The sequence below is a fragment of the Zea mays genome, chromosome 1 (genome assembly GCF_902167145.1).
Source record: "Zea mays cultivar B73 chromosome 1, Zm-B73-REFERENCE-NAM-5.0, whole genome shotgun sequence".
NCBI classification, from domain to species: domain Eukaryota; kingdom Viridiplantae; phylum Streptophyta; class Magnoliopsida; order Poales; family Poaceae; genus Zea; species Zea mays.
This window is the reverse complement of record NC_050096.1, coordinates 49233350-49248119: the sequence shown is the minus strand read 5'-3', so window position 1 is coordinate 49248119 and position 14770 is coordinate 49233350. Positions and strand designations below refer to the sequence as shown.

The window sequence follows — 14770 nt, the reverse complement described above, 5'->3', positions numbered from 1 at the left end:
GATGACATCCCTATCTCTTCTTCCGGCGATGGCGGCCATTCAGGTATTCTTAAAACCCCTCCCCCTACCATTCTAAAAGTAGAGAATGAAATGGTGCGTAGGGTTTTCTGTCAAAAATGCAGTATGGATGGCCATCATGCTAGGGAGTGCTTCAAATCCTTGTGGTGTGAGATCTGTCGCAAGGAAACGTACAATACCGCTTGGTGTGTTCTCCCCAAACAGAACAAACCCAGCATGCCTATTGTCGGGATGGCGGCGGATGGGCTAGGGTTTTACTCTTCTCATTTCTCCAAGCCGTTATCTAACAAACCGAAGCGCAGTTTTATTGGTCTGGTTAAAATTGTTGAGGGTTTGATCTCGGCTGAGGATCTTGAGAAGGATTTCGGTTTTCATTTCCCCTGGGGCCGTACTTGGAAAGCTACCAAGTGTCACTCTGGTTTTCTAATGCAATTTCCTTCTCAAGAGAGGCTGGATGAGATGATTAATTTTCCTGAACTGAAAATGAAATTGTCGGGTGCAAAAATCTCTGTATCTTCTTGGAGCTCTCAGGCTAAGCCCAAATCCAAACTGCACTCGGTATGGATTGTGGCTGAGAATGTGCCTGAAGAACTTCAGAATTACCAGGCTATCTGTGAATTGGGTTCTACTATTGGGGCTGTGGAAGAAGTGGATATTACCTCTTTAAACTCTAAAGAGATTGTTAGATTTAAAGTTCATGTTAAGAGTGTGGCTATGATTCCCCCTATCATTGAAGTTGGTGTCAAACCTTTTCTGTATGACATCTTCTTTAAAATTGATAATATTACTGATGAAGGGTGGAATGATGAGTCTATTAACCTGGGCAAGAGGGCTTCTGTAGATAGACAAGGTTTTGGTGACCTCTCTTTTGAAAAATTTGTTAAAAAGGCCAAAAGTGGTGATGAAGAATCTGGCAGGGATGTTAAGGGAAACATCTCCCTTAAAGGTGTCTTCTAGTCATGTCAATGTTGCTGGGTCTTTGTCTGAACAGTTTGAGAGTATGAAGTCTGGGAAAGGTTCTGAAGGAACCAAAGGATATCTTGACAGTCAGGTAATAATGATGATTACAATGAAAGTGAGGATGATTTGTTGGATTCTCAAGAGTTGGAGGAGTTCATCAAGGATGATGACCTTATTCCTTCTCCTACTCAAGAGAAAAAGAAAACGAATACAAATGTTTCTGATGAGGGTGGTAAGAATGTTGGAGTTAAGAAAGGAGGAGCCATGGAAGGAGATCTGGCAGAAGGAGTGAGGAGGAGGAGGAGGTTGGAATCTACGGAGGAAATGAAGATTGGAGATAAAGCGGCAGCAAGAGCAATGGCTAAAGATGCATTCATCAACAAAGGTACGTCATACAATCCGTTCTCTGTTCTTAATACTGATAATGCTGTTCTTATGGATGTTGCTCATAAAATTGGAGTTGAATTAGGTTCTTCTTTTAATGATGCTGTGGAAAACTTAAACCTGATTAAATCCTTAGAGCTTTCCAGAAAAAATTTAGTTGTTCAATCTGTTAAACTTAATGTTGATAATTCCAAAGTAGACTGTATTACTTCTGATGTGGAAAATAATAGTCATAATGAAAGTGTGGATGATGCTTTGTCTGATCTTGATGATGTTATGGTTCTCAGAAAAGGCCGCAAAATTCATCACAGGAAAAAAACAGTGAGAAAGAAAAATAAGGGTAGCAAATCTCCCAATAATAGGAACATCCCTATTAAGTGGAGAGGTCAGACTGAAGGGCATACCCAGAATTGTTTAGAATGATTGGTGTGATTTGGAATTGTCAGGGTCTGGGAAAAGAAGTAAAAAGTGAGTTCCTTCGGGATATTATCAGGAAAGAGAAGATCGATTTTATTGGTTTACAAGAAACCAACAAATTTTTTTTGATGACTCTTGGTTGAACTTCATTAGTGGTAACAGGAATTTTGTTTGGGTCTGGTCTCCCCCTAATGGTAGATCGGGAGGTTTGCTGGTTGGTTTTGATTCTGACATGTTTGATGTTAGAGAGAAAGAATTGGGTGAATTTATGATTCGGACTCTGGTGATTCAAAAAGAATCAGGATTTATTTGGAATTTTATCAATGTTTACGGGGCTGCTCAAAATGATCATAAACAGAAATTCCTGAGTGAATTGTCCTCTTTTTGTTCCAATTGCTCTCATCCAATGTTGATTGGTGGCGACTTTAACATTCTTAGAAAAGAGTCAGATAAGAACAAGCCTGGTGGTACCAATAAGTGGAGTTCCTTATTTAATTCTATTATTGATGTTCATGATCTGATTGAATTGGATCTTAGTGGTAGGCTTTTTACCTGGTCTAATAATAGAAATCCCCACACTTATGAGAAGTTGGACATATTTCTTGTTAGCCCAGAGTGGGATCTGCATTATAATAATGTGAATGTTGCTGGTCTTAGTAGATCCTTTTCTGATCATGTGCCTTTATGTCTTAAAACTGATTTTTCTACCCCTGCTAAGAGAGATTTTAGATATGAATTATGTTGGAGGCTGAGACCTGAGTTTAGGACTTTGGTTGAAAATAATTAGGCTCTGACTGTTAGAGGTAAAAAGAGTATTGATATTTGGAAAGAAAAAACAAAGCGGCTAAAAAATGTTGAAGGGGTGGAATATTAATGTTGAAGGTAGATATTTGAAATTAAAAAAAAGAATTGATGGAAAAAATTGACATTTTAGATAAAAAATGTGAAGTTATGGGTATTTTGGATGCTAAAAGAATCAAAAAGCTCGATATGGAGTGGAATTTGAAAAAAATCATGGAAGAAGAAATTTGCAAAAAAGAAAACAAACAGCGAGAGAAAAATTCATCAATGGGGGTGATGAGAATACTAAATTCTTTCACCTTTTATCGAAAGGCCGGAAGCGGCGGGTTAAAATCCCCTTTTTGAATCATGAAGGTGTTTCTGTAAATGATTCTGAAGGCATCAATAAAATTGCTTCTTCTTATTATAAAGATCTCTTTGGCCCTTCTGTGCTATCTAGTATTAATATTTCTAATCTCGATATGAATCAGTTGTCGGACAATGACAGGTCATTCCTGACGGCTCCATTTTCTATTAATGAGATTAAAAAAGTTATTTTCGAGATGAAACATAATAGTGCTCCTGGTTCGGATGGTTTTCCTGCGGAATTCTTTCAAAACTTTTGGGATTTGATTCAAACGGATATTTTGAATTTATTCAAAGATTTTTATGATGGAAATCTTAAGATTGAACGATTGAATTATGGGATGGTTACTTTATTACCAAAGGTTGATAATGCGGTTGACATGAAGAATTTCAGACCTATCTGTCTTTTGAATGCGTGTTACAAAATTATATCCAAAGTTCTGAATAACAGGCTTGCGAGTTGTATCACAAAAGTGATAAGTGATTCTCAATACGGATTCATTAAAAACAGATAAATTATGTATGGGGTCATCTCCCTCAATGAAATTCTTCATGAGGTTAAGAGAAAAAATCAAAGTGGAGTGGTGTTAAAAATTGATTTGAAAAAGCATATGACAAAGTAAATTGGCATTTCCTCTATACCATGATGGAAAAAAAGGTTTTGGGAGCACTTGGTGTGATTGGGTAATGAGAATTGTGCGTGGTGACAAAGTAGCCATTAAAACTAATGATACTTTGGGGCCTTACTTCACTACTCATAAAGGGGTTAGGCAAGGGGATCCTTTTTCTCCTCTTCTGTTCAATTTGGTTGCTGATGGTTTAGCGAGCATGATTCATAAAGCTCAAATTGAGGGTCTGATTGTGGGTCTGATTCCTCATATCATTCACAATGGGTGTTGCTGCTTACAATATGCTGATGATACCATTTTTCTTATTCAAGATTGCTTAGAAGGTGCCAGAAATCTTAAATTCATATTGTGTTTGTTTGAAAGCATGTCGGGTTTGAAAATTAACTTTCACAAGAGTGAAATCTTGTGTTTTGGAAATGCTAAGGAGATTGACTATTTGTATGCTGATATCTTCACTTGTCCTATTGGTAATCTTCCTATGAAATATCTTGGGGTGCCAATTGATAATAAGAAGATAAATAAAAGTCTTTGGGTACCCATGATTGAGAAATTGGAAAAGAGGCTCGCTGGGTGGCAGGGAAAATTTATGAGTCTAGGAGGTAGACTAACTCTTTTAAACAGATGTTTATCCAATGTCCCTTTATATATGCTCTTGATTTATCCTGCCCCTAAGTCGGTTATTAAAAAATTGATATTCTTAGGAGGCGTCTTGTTTGGCAAGGGGGTCGTCAGTCCAAAAAATTTCATTTGGTGGATTGGTTGTCGGTGTGCTCTCCCAAAAGCCAGGGAGGTCTGGGTGTTCTGAATCTCGAGTTTATGAATGATTCCTTATTGTCTAAATGGCTTTGGAATATAGAAACTTCGAATGGCTTATGGCAAAAAATTATTGCCAGTAAATATATTAAGGGAAAACCCCTTATTTTGATTAAGCAAAAACAAGGTGATTCTCATTTCTGGAAAAAAAATTCTGAGTATGCGTGATAATTTTTACAAATTTTGTAAATCTGTTGTGGATAATGGTCTGAAGACTAGTTTTTGGAAAAGTATATGGATTGGTAATCTGTCTTTGTCTGTTCAGTTTCTTGTTCTTTTTGACTTGGCTTATGACAAAGATATAACGGTTAATGTTGCATTAACATCTAATTTTGAGGCTCTCACTTTTAGAAGAAGGATTGTTGGTAATTTGAGGGTCTTATTGGATGAGCTGGTGAGTTGTTGTAAACATGTGATTTTGTCTGACCAGGAGGCAGGAGGACAAAAATGTGTGGAATCTGGGAAAAAAGGCTTCTCTGTTAATTCTATTTACAAAAAGAAAATGGAAGATCAAGTTTTGATTCCATATAAGTTTTTGTGGAAATCTAAATTGCCTCAGAAAATCAAGATTTTCTTTTGGTTGGTTGTGAGAAATAAAATTCTTACTAAGGACAACCTGAAGAAAAGGAACTGGAATGGTTCTTTGGAATGTTGTTTCTGTGGAGTTGATGAATCTATTGATCATTTGTTCTTTCATTGCCCCATTGCGAAATATATGTGGAGAGTGATTCAAGTGGCCTTGAATTTGAGACTGATTCCGAGTAGCATCAGCAACCTTTTATAACAACTGGTTATGTAAACCAAAAGACAAAACTGCTAATCTGGTTTTGTTTGGTTGTGGAGCTTTATTCTGGGCTATTTGGCGCACTAGAAATGATTGGTGCTTTGGAAATAAAAATTTGTTTGATCCTTCTAACATCATTTTTCTTTGCTGCTTCTGGCTGGACTCCTGGGCTACTCGTCAGAAAAAGAAGAAGCAAAAAATGGTGGTCCTAGGAAGCAAGCTAATCCGAAAGACGGCAAGTGAGGCGTTCGGTGGGGCCTTTGGATGGTGCCCTATAGACAGGCGTATTTCTGGTTGATCTTGAAGCTGGAACTTGGAAGATGGTGCTGATGCTTGCATTTCTTTTGGTGCTTGGATTAGTTCAGTTCCTTTTGTTGCTTCTGCCTGTCTGGTTATGAGTTGTAAATAAGAAAGTCTTATGTGGTTAATCGTAGGTCAAACTTCATCTGCTATCCTAGGCTCTCCACTGATCTAGTTTGATAGTGTTTAGAGTCTAGATAGGGATCTGACCGTGTGCGATCCTTTTGGTTTGTGTGCCGCGTAGTTACGGATGTGCCAAACTTTCCTATTTCTTAATGAAATAGGGGGCTTCGCCCCTTCGTCAAAAAAAAACAATTTATAGCTATAAAATAATCGATAAATATGAAAATATTTTATTCAAGAGTCATCATGTCAATAATCTATTTACAACCAAATATTATAAAGTAAGTAAATTCTGAAAAAAATAGAAAATAAGTTAATGATGGTAAATTGAAGTAAAACGATATAAGAATATACCTCTAGTTTAGTCTAGTTCTAGAAAACCTAGACAACTGCATTTATATATTTTCTTACTTTGAGACATCTTTTAATTTTATGAAGATCAAGTCCTTTTAAGATTTCTCTTTTGATATAACATATCATCAAATCATTTAACTAATCATTGGTCATCTTGTTGCGTGAGCTAGGCGGAGGCTGTTGTGTTGATTTGCTTTGAGCTACTCGTCGTTCTAAGAACAAGGACGAGCGAATGGCGATAGGGGCTGTAATACAATAGGAACCGGAGCTAGGCGATGGACGGAATAGGGGTTAGGGGTGAATCGCGGAGCTAGGCCAGACAGTCGCGCCAGACAGGTGGAGCTAGGTGATGGGCGAAGCGAGTGCAGACAGACGACGAAGTGCGAAGCTAAGTCTAGATGGAGACGTGTGGAGCTAGAGATGGCAATGTGGACCCGATCCACGCGAGGAATTCCTCCATTAGGGGATGAAGATGGGAATAAACTTTCCCGCGAGGATATAAATGAGAAAAATATATCCCCCAACGGGTAAGCAGGGATGGGGACGAGAAAGCATTACCCATCCCCGCGGGGACCCGTTAACCATACACGTGACTATGTTTTTTATGTACTAGTTAACAACAAAAATAAATAATTACCTTGTCAAGAGAACACTAATTGTACAAATGTGTTTATTTTGATGTATGCATAATAATTTTTTATATTTGATAATGTATATAAGTGACAATGTTTAACATTAATAACAAAGAACATATGTCTTAATTATAATTTAAAAGGGATGAGGATCCCCGTGGGGAACAGGGATGTGGAAGAAATGTTCCCCGCAAGTGTTCGTGGGGATCATCGCGGAGAAATTTTTTCTTCGTGGGACATGGATGGGGAGCTATTCTCCGGCGGGGAATTCTCTGTTGCCATCCCTACGTGGAGCTGGCGATTGGGTAGACGACGAAGGCTCGTGAAGCTAAGCGGAGGTAATCCTAGTCGGCTAGGAACAATAGAGTGTGGTATAGAGATTTATTTTACTATTGGTATTTTATTGGGTCCTCCGCCATGCATGTACCAAACAATACAATCTTGTATCTTTGGGCAACGTGTCAAGTGTAGGAACAAAAGTACTACGAGCATCTATGGGGTGTTTGAATGAACTAGATCTAATAATTAATTGACTAAAATTGTTAGTCGAATTAGTTACCTAACAAATAGCTAATTTGCGAAAAGTAGCTAGTAGTTGAATTATTACCTAGATTGTTTAAATATCTCAACTAATTTTAGCAACTAATTATTAGTTCTAGTCCATAAGTATGAACTGCCGCTTAGCAAAAAGCAACTGTTGATCCCACGACGGAGCGCGCGCGGAGGCGCCGGCCCGTCAACTCGTCACTGCCAACGGCGAGAACACCGCCCTTGCAAGGACGTGCGTCTTCTTCCTGCCGAGCCCGAACCCGACAATATGGTTGACGTACACGTCCCCGTCCTTCACCGTAGCCGACGACCCGATCCGGTGGACCGGCCCGACGTACTGCCCGGTGACACTCGCCGTCTCCCAGTCGTCGGAGCTCTCCACCAGCCGGTTCGGCAGGCCGGCGACAACCAGCCTCGTCGGGGAGAGCAGCTCAAGGCCGTCCCCTCGCCTCAGCGACCCCCGCACCTTGACGACGCGCACGGTCTCTGTCTTCGGGTCGACCTTGAAGAAGTCACCGCCGGAGGTGTGGACGACGAGGAGGTAGCCGTTAGGGTGGTAGACAATGCCATTGAGGCCGACGAGGTTGTGGCGCAGGCCCGGCCGCTGCACGAACGTGGCGTTCTTGATGACGCCGAGCAGCGCGCCGTCCGGCCCGACCTTCCAGATCTTGCTTCCCTTGGCGTCGGTCACGTAGGCGTTGCCTTCCTCGTCGGCGGCGACGTCGTCGGGAAATGTAGACTCGCCTGCGAGTCAAGGAGGCTCCGTCATGAAGGTATTGTACGTGGTAGTGAAAATTGAAGTTTTGTGCTGGCTGTGCGGTGTGAATCAAACAACCCAATTTTCATTAGAAGTAAATCTAGAACACCAGTACTAGCTGAAAGCGTCTGAAACACAAAATTCACGTGTCTCGACTCTCGAGCAACATCGCTCTCTTAAATTCCGCGAGAATATAACACGATTTTCTTAAAACTTTCCAAACTTACCCTAACATGTCAGGCGGTCAGCTTCACCTCACTAGGAATTTCTGCTGTTGCCGTTTGTTTTTCCTCTTTTACGTCCTGTCCAACACGTACAAGTGAACACCTCTAAACCCTAGTGCCCTGTACCGAACTACGGAATGCAGCTCAGCTGCAGGCTTCGTTCATGGAAGTCTAGACAAAATTTAATGCCTTCCATCAAACATTCCGGAGAAATTCTAGGATCCGAGCGAACGAAATCTGGCGGCGGCGGAGCATACGGAGGCCAAGTGATCTACTCCTGGTGCACGGTGGCTCCCTCTGGCGAAACAGACAGTGCTATCCTAATCAGCAAACAGGGTAACCGTACTGCCGAGAGGCCCACACACCTGGCACGTCGAGGCGCGTGAGGAAGAGACGGCGCCACGATCCGAGGTCGTAGGCGCCCAGCGCGGCGTAGCCGAGGCGCGGCGGCCGGTCGGCGTAGACCAGGAGCAGGCGCCGCCTGGGCGCGTCGACCGCGAGCCCCAGCGCGACCCGGCCGGCCGCGACGGGGTCGGCCACGACCACCCGCTCCTCGGCCTCGCCCTCGCCGGCGCGCACCTCCGCCACGCCGCCGCCGAAGAAGGTGGACGCCAGGAACCTGCCGCCCTCGGCGTCCCACTTGGCGCACTCGTGCAGCCACCCGTCCCCCGCGTAGGAGATCCCGCCGGCCGCGCTCTCCAGGAACGCGACCGCCGCGGCGGCCGCCAGGGCCAGCACGGCGATCACGGTTCCGCAGCCCCGGCGGCCGCCGTCGGGCGTCCCGTCGGGGCCACATTGGCGGCGGCGGCACCCACCGCACATGGCGAGATGTGGGGGGTGGCCGGCGGGCTGAGACTGGCGAGTGGAGATGGACACGGTGGGAGGGCTAAGGGCTTCCTTGTTTGTTGACCAAATGAAACGAATTTGGTTTACGGGCGAGAAGCTGAGTGAGAGCTGGGATGCTTTGTTGTGCTGTCAGAATATAAACGAGCGGTTTAGGTGAGGTTCTGGTGGCTGTTTGTTGGGGACAGAACCTTTGGGGTTTGTCAGTATTAGCGCGGCCGGCCACGGTTGGTCGATGTGTGAGATGCGAACGTCGTCATGCATGCCATGTGGTCCAGGAAATCGTCTCGCCGGCGCGCAGCTTCCCGTCCCGTGACGCTGGGATCGGGCGGCCGGGGACCGGCGGGAGCATGAGGACAACGGCTTTTGCCAGGCCAGCACCGGACGGGATGCCTGAGGAGGGGCATTGTGCTGTGCCAGAAAAGAAAATATAGGGCTGTCACGTCTTTAACGCTAACATGCTGTGTGACTGACTCTGTACCTTTCTCCGGTGGGGTCCTGGGCTGTGTGAGACGGTCGGCGTCGATCAAAAGATGAAGGAAAAGGTGGTGGAGTGAACGCGAGGGGGGGGCCAAGCGGCCAAGCCCGCCTCTGTTCTTCCGGTTCCTGCTAGTGCTACGACCTGGACGATTCGTACCGCCCTGTCGTCCTTCTAGTACTAGAAGATGCACTGATATTTTTAGAACCTCACGGTTTTAAGACCTTAACGAGATGAACTTTTTGTTCCTTTATAGGTCATCTTGGATCAACTCTTGGCGATGAAAAGGTCTTCGGCAGGGTGATCCCCTATCTCCATTGCTTTTCAACCTTGTGGCTGAGATGCTAGCTATTTTGATACATAGAGCCAAAGCGGATGGACAAGTTGTTGAAGTAGTACCATATCTGGTAGATGATGGTATTTCAATGCTTCAATATGCTGATGATACGATTTTATTTATGGATCACGACCTGGACAAAGCTCGAAACATGAAGCTCTTGTTATGTGCGTTTGAGCAAGCCTCAGGGTTAAAGATAAACTTTCATAAAAGTGAGTTGTTTTGTTTTGGTCAAGCTCAACAAGCCGTGGACCATTACATAGACCTATTTGGGTGCCAAGAGGGAGTGTTGCCGTTGAGGTATCTAGGTATCCCAATTCATTTTAGAAAGCTAAGAAATGCGGACTGGAAAAGGGTGGAAGAAAGATTAAAAAAAAGACTTAGCAGTTGGAAAGGAAAGCATATTTTTAATGGGGTAGGCTCACATTGATTAATTCAGTGTTGAGTAGCCTACCAATGTATATGATATCTTTTTTTGCTGTTCCGAGAAGAGTCCTAAAAAAGCTTGATTATTTTCAGGCCAGATTTTTTGGCAACAAGAGGAGAAGAAGAAATACCGTCTAGCGAAATGGAACATTCTGTGCCAACCCAAAGACCAAGGAGGCTTAGGAATTAGGGATCTAGATATTCAAAACAAGGCTTTGCTCAGCAAATGGCTTTATAGACTTTTGACAACTGATGGAACTTGGCAACAACTGATCCACAACAAATACTTGAATGTGAAAACTATCTCCCAAACCTTTTGGAAATTAGGGGATTCCCATTTTTGGGCTGGGCTAATAAAAGTGAAACACGACTTTTTGAGGTTTGGGACTTTCACAATAAGAAATGGTTCTCAGGTTAGGTTCTGGGAGGACATCTGGCTGGGTACGTCGACCCTTCGTGACCAATACCCTTGTTTGTACCATATTGCCAGATATAAACATCTGAGTGTGGCAGATGTATTCAGCACCTAGCTTTTAAATTTGTCTTCGCGTAGAGATCTAATAGGTCATATATTAGTAGCGTGGAATGATCTATCCACATGACTTGCTAATATAGTTCTATCGAATGATCAGGATGGATTTTGATGGAATCTATCACCAGATGGGCAATTCTCAGTGAAGTTACATTACCTTGGCTTAATTCACCTAGATGTACCCAACCTTAACAAAAAAAAATTATGCAAACTAAAGACCCCTATAAAAATAAAAATATTTCTTTGGTTTTTATGAAAAGGTGTAATTTTAACCAAGGATAATCTAGCGAAGCCAAATTGGAATGGCAACGTGAAGTGTAGCTTTTGCCAGAAAAATGAGACAATTAAGCATCTCTTCTTCGAGTGCCAGGTAGTGCGGGTAATCTGGCATATAGTCCAAATAGTCACAAATCTTTACCCTCCCTCTAGTGTCGCGAATATGTTTGGTTCATGGTTAGGGGGATTAGTAAAGATTTAAAATTGTTAGAGCTATTAGGGGCAGCGGCAGTTTGTTGGGTCATTTGGCAACATAGAAATGACATTGTGTTTGAACGTAAAAATGTGAAAAATTCTTTGCATGTTCTTCATTTGGCTATCCACTGGTTCCGTTCCTGGGCTATGCTACAGAAGCCTATCTTCCAGGAAATGGTTTTGGCTACCTGTCAACGTTTGGAGCAACTGGTCAAGGAGTTTTTTTTACCCAGGCTCATGGGTGGCGATCTAGTCTTAATATTGATTACTATTAGAGTGTCTGGGTTGTTGGTTTTTTGATTAGACCGTGTGCATCTTGCACGATGCAGAAGTCGGGTTTTTGTTTTCAAGAGAGTTGTGACTTATGATTATCTTAAAGCAATAAAATTTCCCTTATCCAAAAAAACTCTTGGCGATGAAGTTTTTTGTAAGAACAAAGAAGAAGGGGATATGAGAGAAGATGATGAAAAGAGATCTGATGATGGTAAGCAACCTCCTCTGGAGGCTTCTCCCTAGGAAAAAGTACTTCAAGCTGAGGAAACAAGGAAAGAGCAAAACCCTTGGAAAAACCAGAGACTCAACCTTGAATCCGATGACCGAAAGAGAATGCGTCGATGAAAGAGGTAACCTATAACCCCAATCCTGAGCGTCCTGGATGTGCTTTTTGTCACTTTAGAAATTAAGCATTTCCGCCATCGCTTCGCTTGTGAGGTCTACGCCTTTGATGATCATGTGATCTATGAATGCAAAAAATGCTTGGCTTGAAATTATGGTCCAGAATTGTGTGTTGTCAAGGTTGAAGATCAAAGCTTCTTTTATATAGAAGAAATCATTGAGAACAGAATGATTAAAGAGAAAGCTAGTATGACTATCATTTCTGTTGTGCAAGGAGCTATGGGTGAAAGAAAGCTCGAACAAGAGTTTATGAATATGCTGGGCAAGAATGTTTGGAGGTGGTTGATAGTCGCCTAGAGGGGGGGTGAATAGGGCGAAACTGAAATTTACAAATATAAACTCAACTACAAGCCGGGGTTAGCGTTAGTAATAATAAATGAGTCCGCAAGAGAGGGCGCAAAACAAATCCCAAGCGAATAAGCAAATGAGACACGGAGATTTGTTTTACCGAGGTTCGGTTCTTGCAAACCTACTCCCCGTTGAGGAGGCCACAAAGGCCGGGTCTCTTTCAACCCTTCCCTCTCTCAAACGGTCCCACGGACTGAGTGAGCTTCTCTTCTCTAATCAAAGCCGGGAACAAAACTTCCCCGCAAGGGCCACCACACAATTGGTGCCTCTTGCCTTGATTACAATGGAGTTGTGATCTCAAGAACAAGTGAGAAAGAAAAGAAGCAATCCAAGCGCAAGAGCTCAAATGAACACGGCAAATCACTCTCTCTAGTCACTAGGGTTTTGTGTGGAATTGGAGAGGATTTGATCTCTTTGAATGTGTCTAGAATTGAATACCTAGAGCTCTTGTAGTAGTTGAGAAGTGGAAAACTTGGATGGCAATGAATGTGGGGTGGTTGGGGTATTTATAGCCCCAACCACCAAACTTGACCGTTGGCTGGAGGCGTCTGTTCGATGGCGCACCGGACAGTCCGGTGCACACCGGACAGTCCGGTGCCCCTGCCACGTCATCACTGCCGTTGGATTCTAGCCGTTGGAGCTTCTGACTTGTGGACCCACCTGGGTGTCCGGTGCACACCGGACATGTACTGTTTGATGTCCGGTGCACCGGTATGGGCAAGTCTGACGTCTGCGCGCGCTGCGCGCGCATTTAATGCTGCGCAGGGAGCCGTTGGCGCCGCAGAGAGCCGTTGCTCCGCTGGCACACCGGACAGTCCGGTGCACACCGGACAGTCCGGTGAATTATAGCGGAACGGCTGTCGTGAAAACCCGAGGATGACGAGTTCCGGAGGCCGCGGTTCGTTGGCGCACCGGACATGTCCGGTGCACACCGGACAGTCCGGTGAATTATAGCGCGCCGGCCTCCGCGAATTCCCGAGGGCGAAGGGTTGAAGTCGAAGTCCTCTGGCGAAGGGTAGAAAACGAAGTCTACGGGCGCACCGGACAGTCCGGTGCACACCGGACAGTCCGGTGCCTCCAGCCAGAGGTGCCCTCGGTTGCCTTATTGCTCCTTTGTTGAATCCAACACTTGGTCTTTTTATTGGCTAGATGTGAACCTTTTGCACCTGTATAACTTATACACTAGAGCAAACTAGTCAGTCCAATATTTGTGTTGGGCAATTCAACCACCAAAATTATTTAGGAACTAGGTGTAAGCCTAATTCCCTTTCAATCTCCCCCTTTTTGGTGATTGATGCCAACACAAACCAAAGCAAATATAGAAGTGCATAATTGAACTAGTTTACATAATGTAAGTGCAAAGGTTGCTTGGAATTGAGCCAATATAACTACTTACAAGATATGCATGGAATGTTCCTTTCTTATGTAACATTTTGGACCACGTTTGCACCACATGTTTTGTTTTTGCAAATTCTTTTTGTAAATCCATTTCAAAGATCTTTTGCAAATAGTCAAAGGTACATGAATAAGAGTTTGCAAAGCATTTTCAAGATTTGAAATTTTCTCCCCCTATTTCAAATGCTTTTCCTTTGACTAAACAAAACTCCCCCTAAAAGAGATTCACCTCTTAGTGTTCAAGAGGGTTTTGATATACCATTTTTGAAATAATACTTTCTCCCCCTTTTGAACACAATAGGATACCAAATGATAAAGACTTTTGGAAAGCACTAAGTTTTCAAATTTGGTGGTGGTGGTGCGGTCCTTTTGCTTTGGGCTCATTTCTCCCCCTTTTTGGCATGAATCGCCAAAAACGGAATCATTAGAGCCCTCGAAGTAATTTCTTCCCCTTTGGTCATAAGTAACGAGTTAAGATTATACCAAAGATGAAGTCCGGTCCTTTTGCTTTTGAGCTTTTACTCTCTCCCCCAAGGATGAAGTCCTTTTCTTTGATGCTCATTTCTCCCCAAGGAATAGAGAGTTGCTCGGAGTGATGGCGAAGCATGAGTTACGGAGTGGAAGCCTTTGTCTTCGCCGAAGACTCCAATTCCCTTTCAATATACCTATGACTTCGTTTGAAATAGACTTGAAAACACATTAGTCATAGCATATAAAAGAGATATGATCAAAGGTATTTAAATGAGCTATGTGTGCAAGCTTAGCAAAAGAAATTTCTAGAATCAAGAATATTGAGCTCATGCCTAAGTCTGGTAAAAGATTGTTCATCAAGTGGCTTGGTAAAGATATCGGCTAATTGATCTTTAGTATTAATGTAAGAAATCTCGATATCCCCCTTTTGTTGGTGATCCCTAAGAAAATGATACCGAATGGCTATGTGCTTAGTGCGGCTATGCTCGACGGGATTGTCGGCCATCTTAATTGCACTCTCATTATCACATAGCAAAGGGACTTTGGTTAATTTGTAACCGTAGTCCCGCAGGGTTTGCCTCATCCAAAGCAATTGCGCGCAACAATGTCCTGCGGCAATGTACTCGGCTTCGGCGGTGGAAAGAGCGACCGAATTTTGCTTCTTTGAAGCCCAAGACACCAAGGATCTTCCCAAGAACTGGCAA

At 43.3% G+C, this 14770-nt stretch overlaps 1 protein-coding gene across 1 annotated transcript; it reads right to left on the bottom strand.

Annotated features, from left to right (window-relative positions):
* Positions 1–6949: 6949 nt before the first annotated feature.
* On the bottom strand, positions 6950–9043 carry LOC100276515 (Calcium-dependent phosphotriesterase superfamily protein). Its single transcript, NM_001150283.2, has 2 exons — positions 8456–9043; positions 6950–7853 (listed from the first exon to the last, which is right to left on the bottom strand). The coding sequence occupies exons 1-2, from the start codon at positions 8910–8912 to the stop codon at positions 7297–7299; spliced, it is 1014 nt and encodes a 337-aa protein (NP_001143755.1). The 5' UTR covers positions 8913–9043; the 3' UTR covers positions 6950–7296.
* Between the last annotated feature and the right edge of the window lie 5727 nt (positions 9044–14770).

Excerpts from the sequence above, each read along its gene's own strand:
- LOC100276515 (NM_001150283.2), bottom strand. The coding sequence starts at position 8,912 with ATGTGCGGTGGGTGCCGCCGCCGCCAATGTGGCCCCGACGGGACGCCC. Across the intron at positions 7,854-8,455 it reads CACGCGCCTCGACGTGCCAG|GCGAGTCTACATTTCCCGAC; the intron begins GTGTGTGGGCCT and ends CTTGACTCGCAG.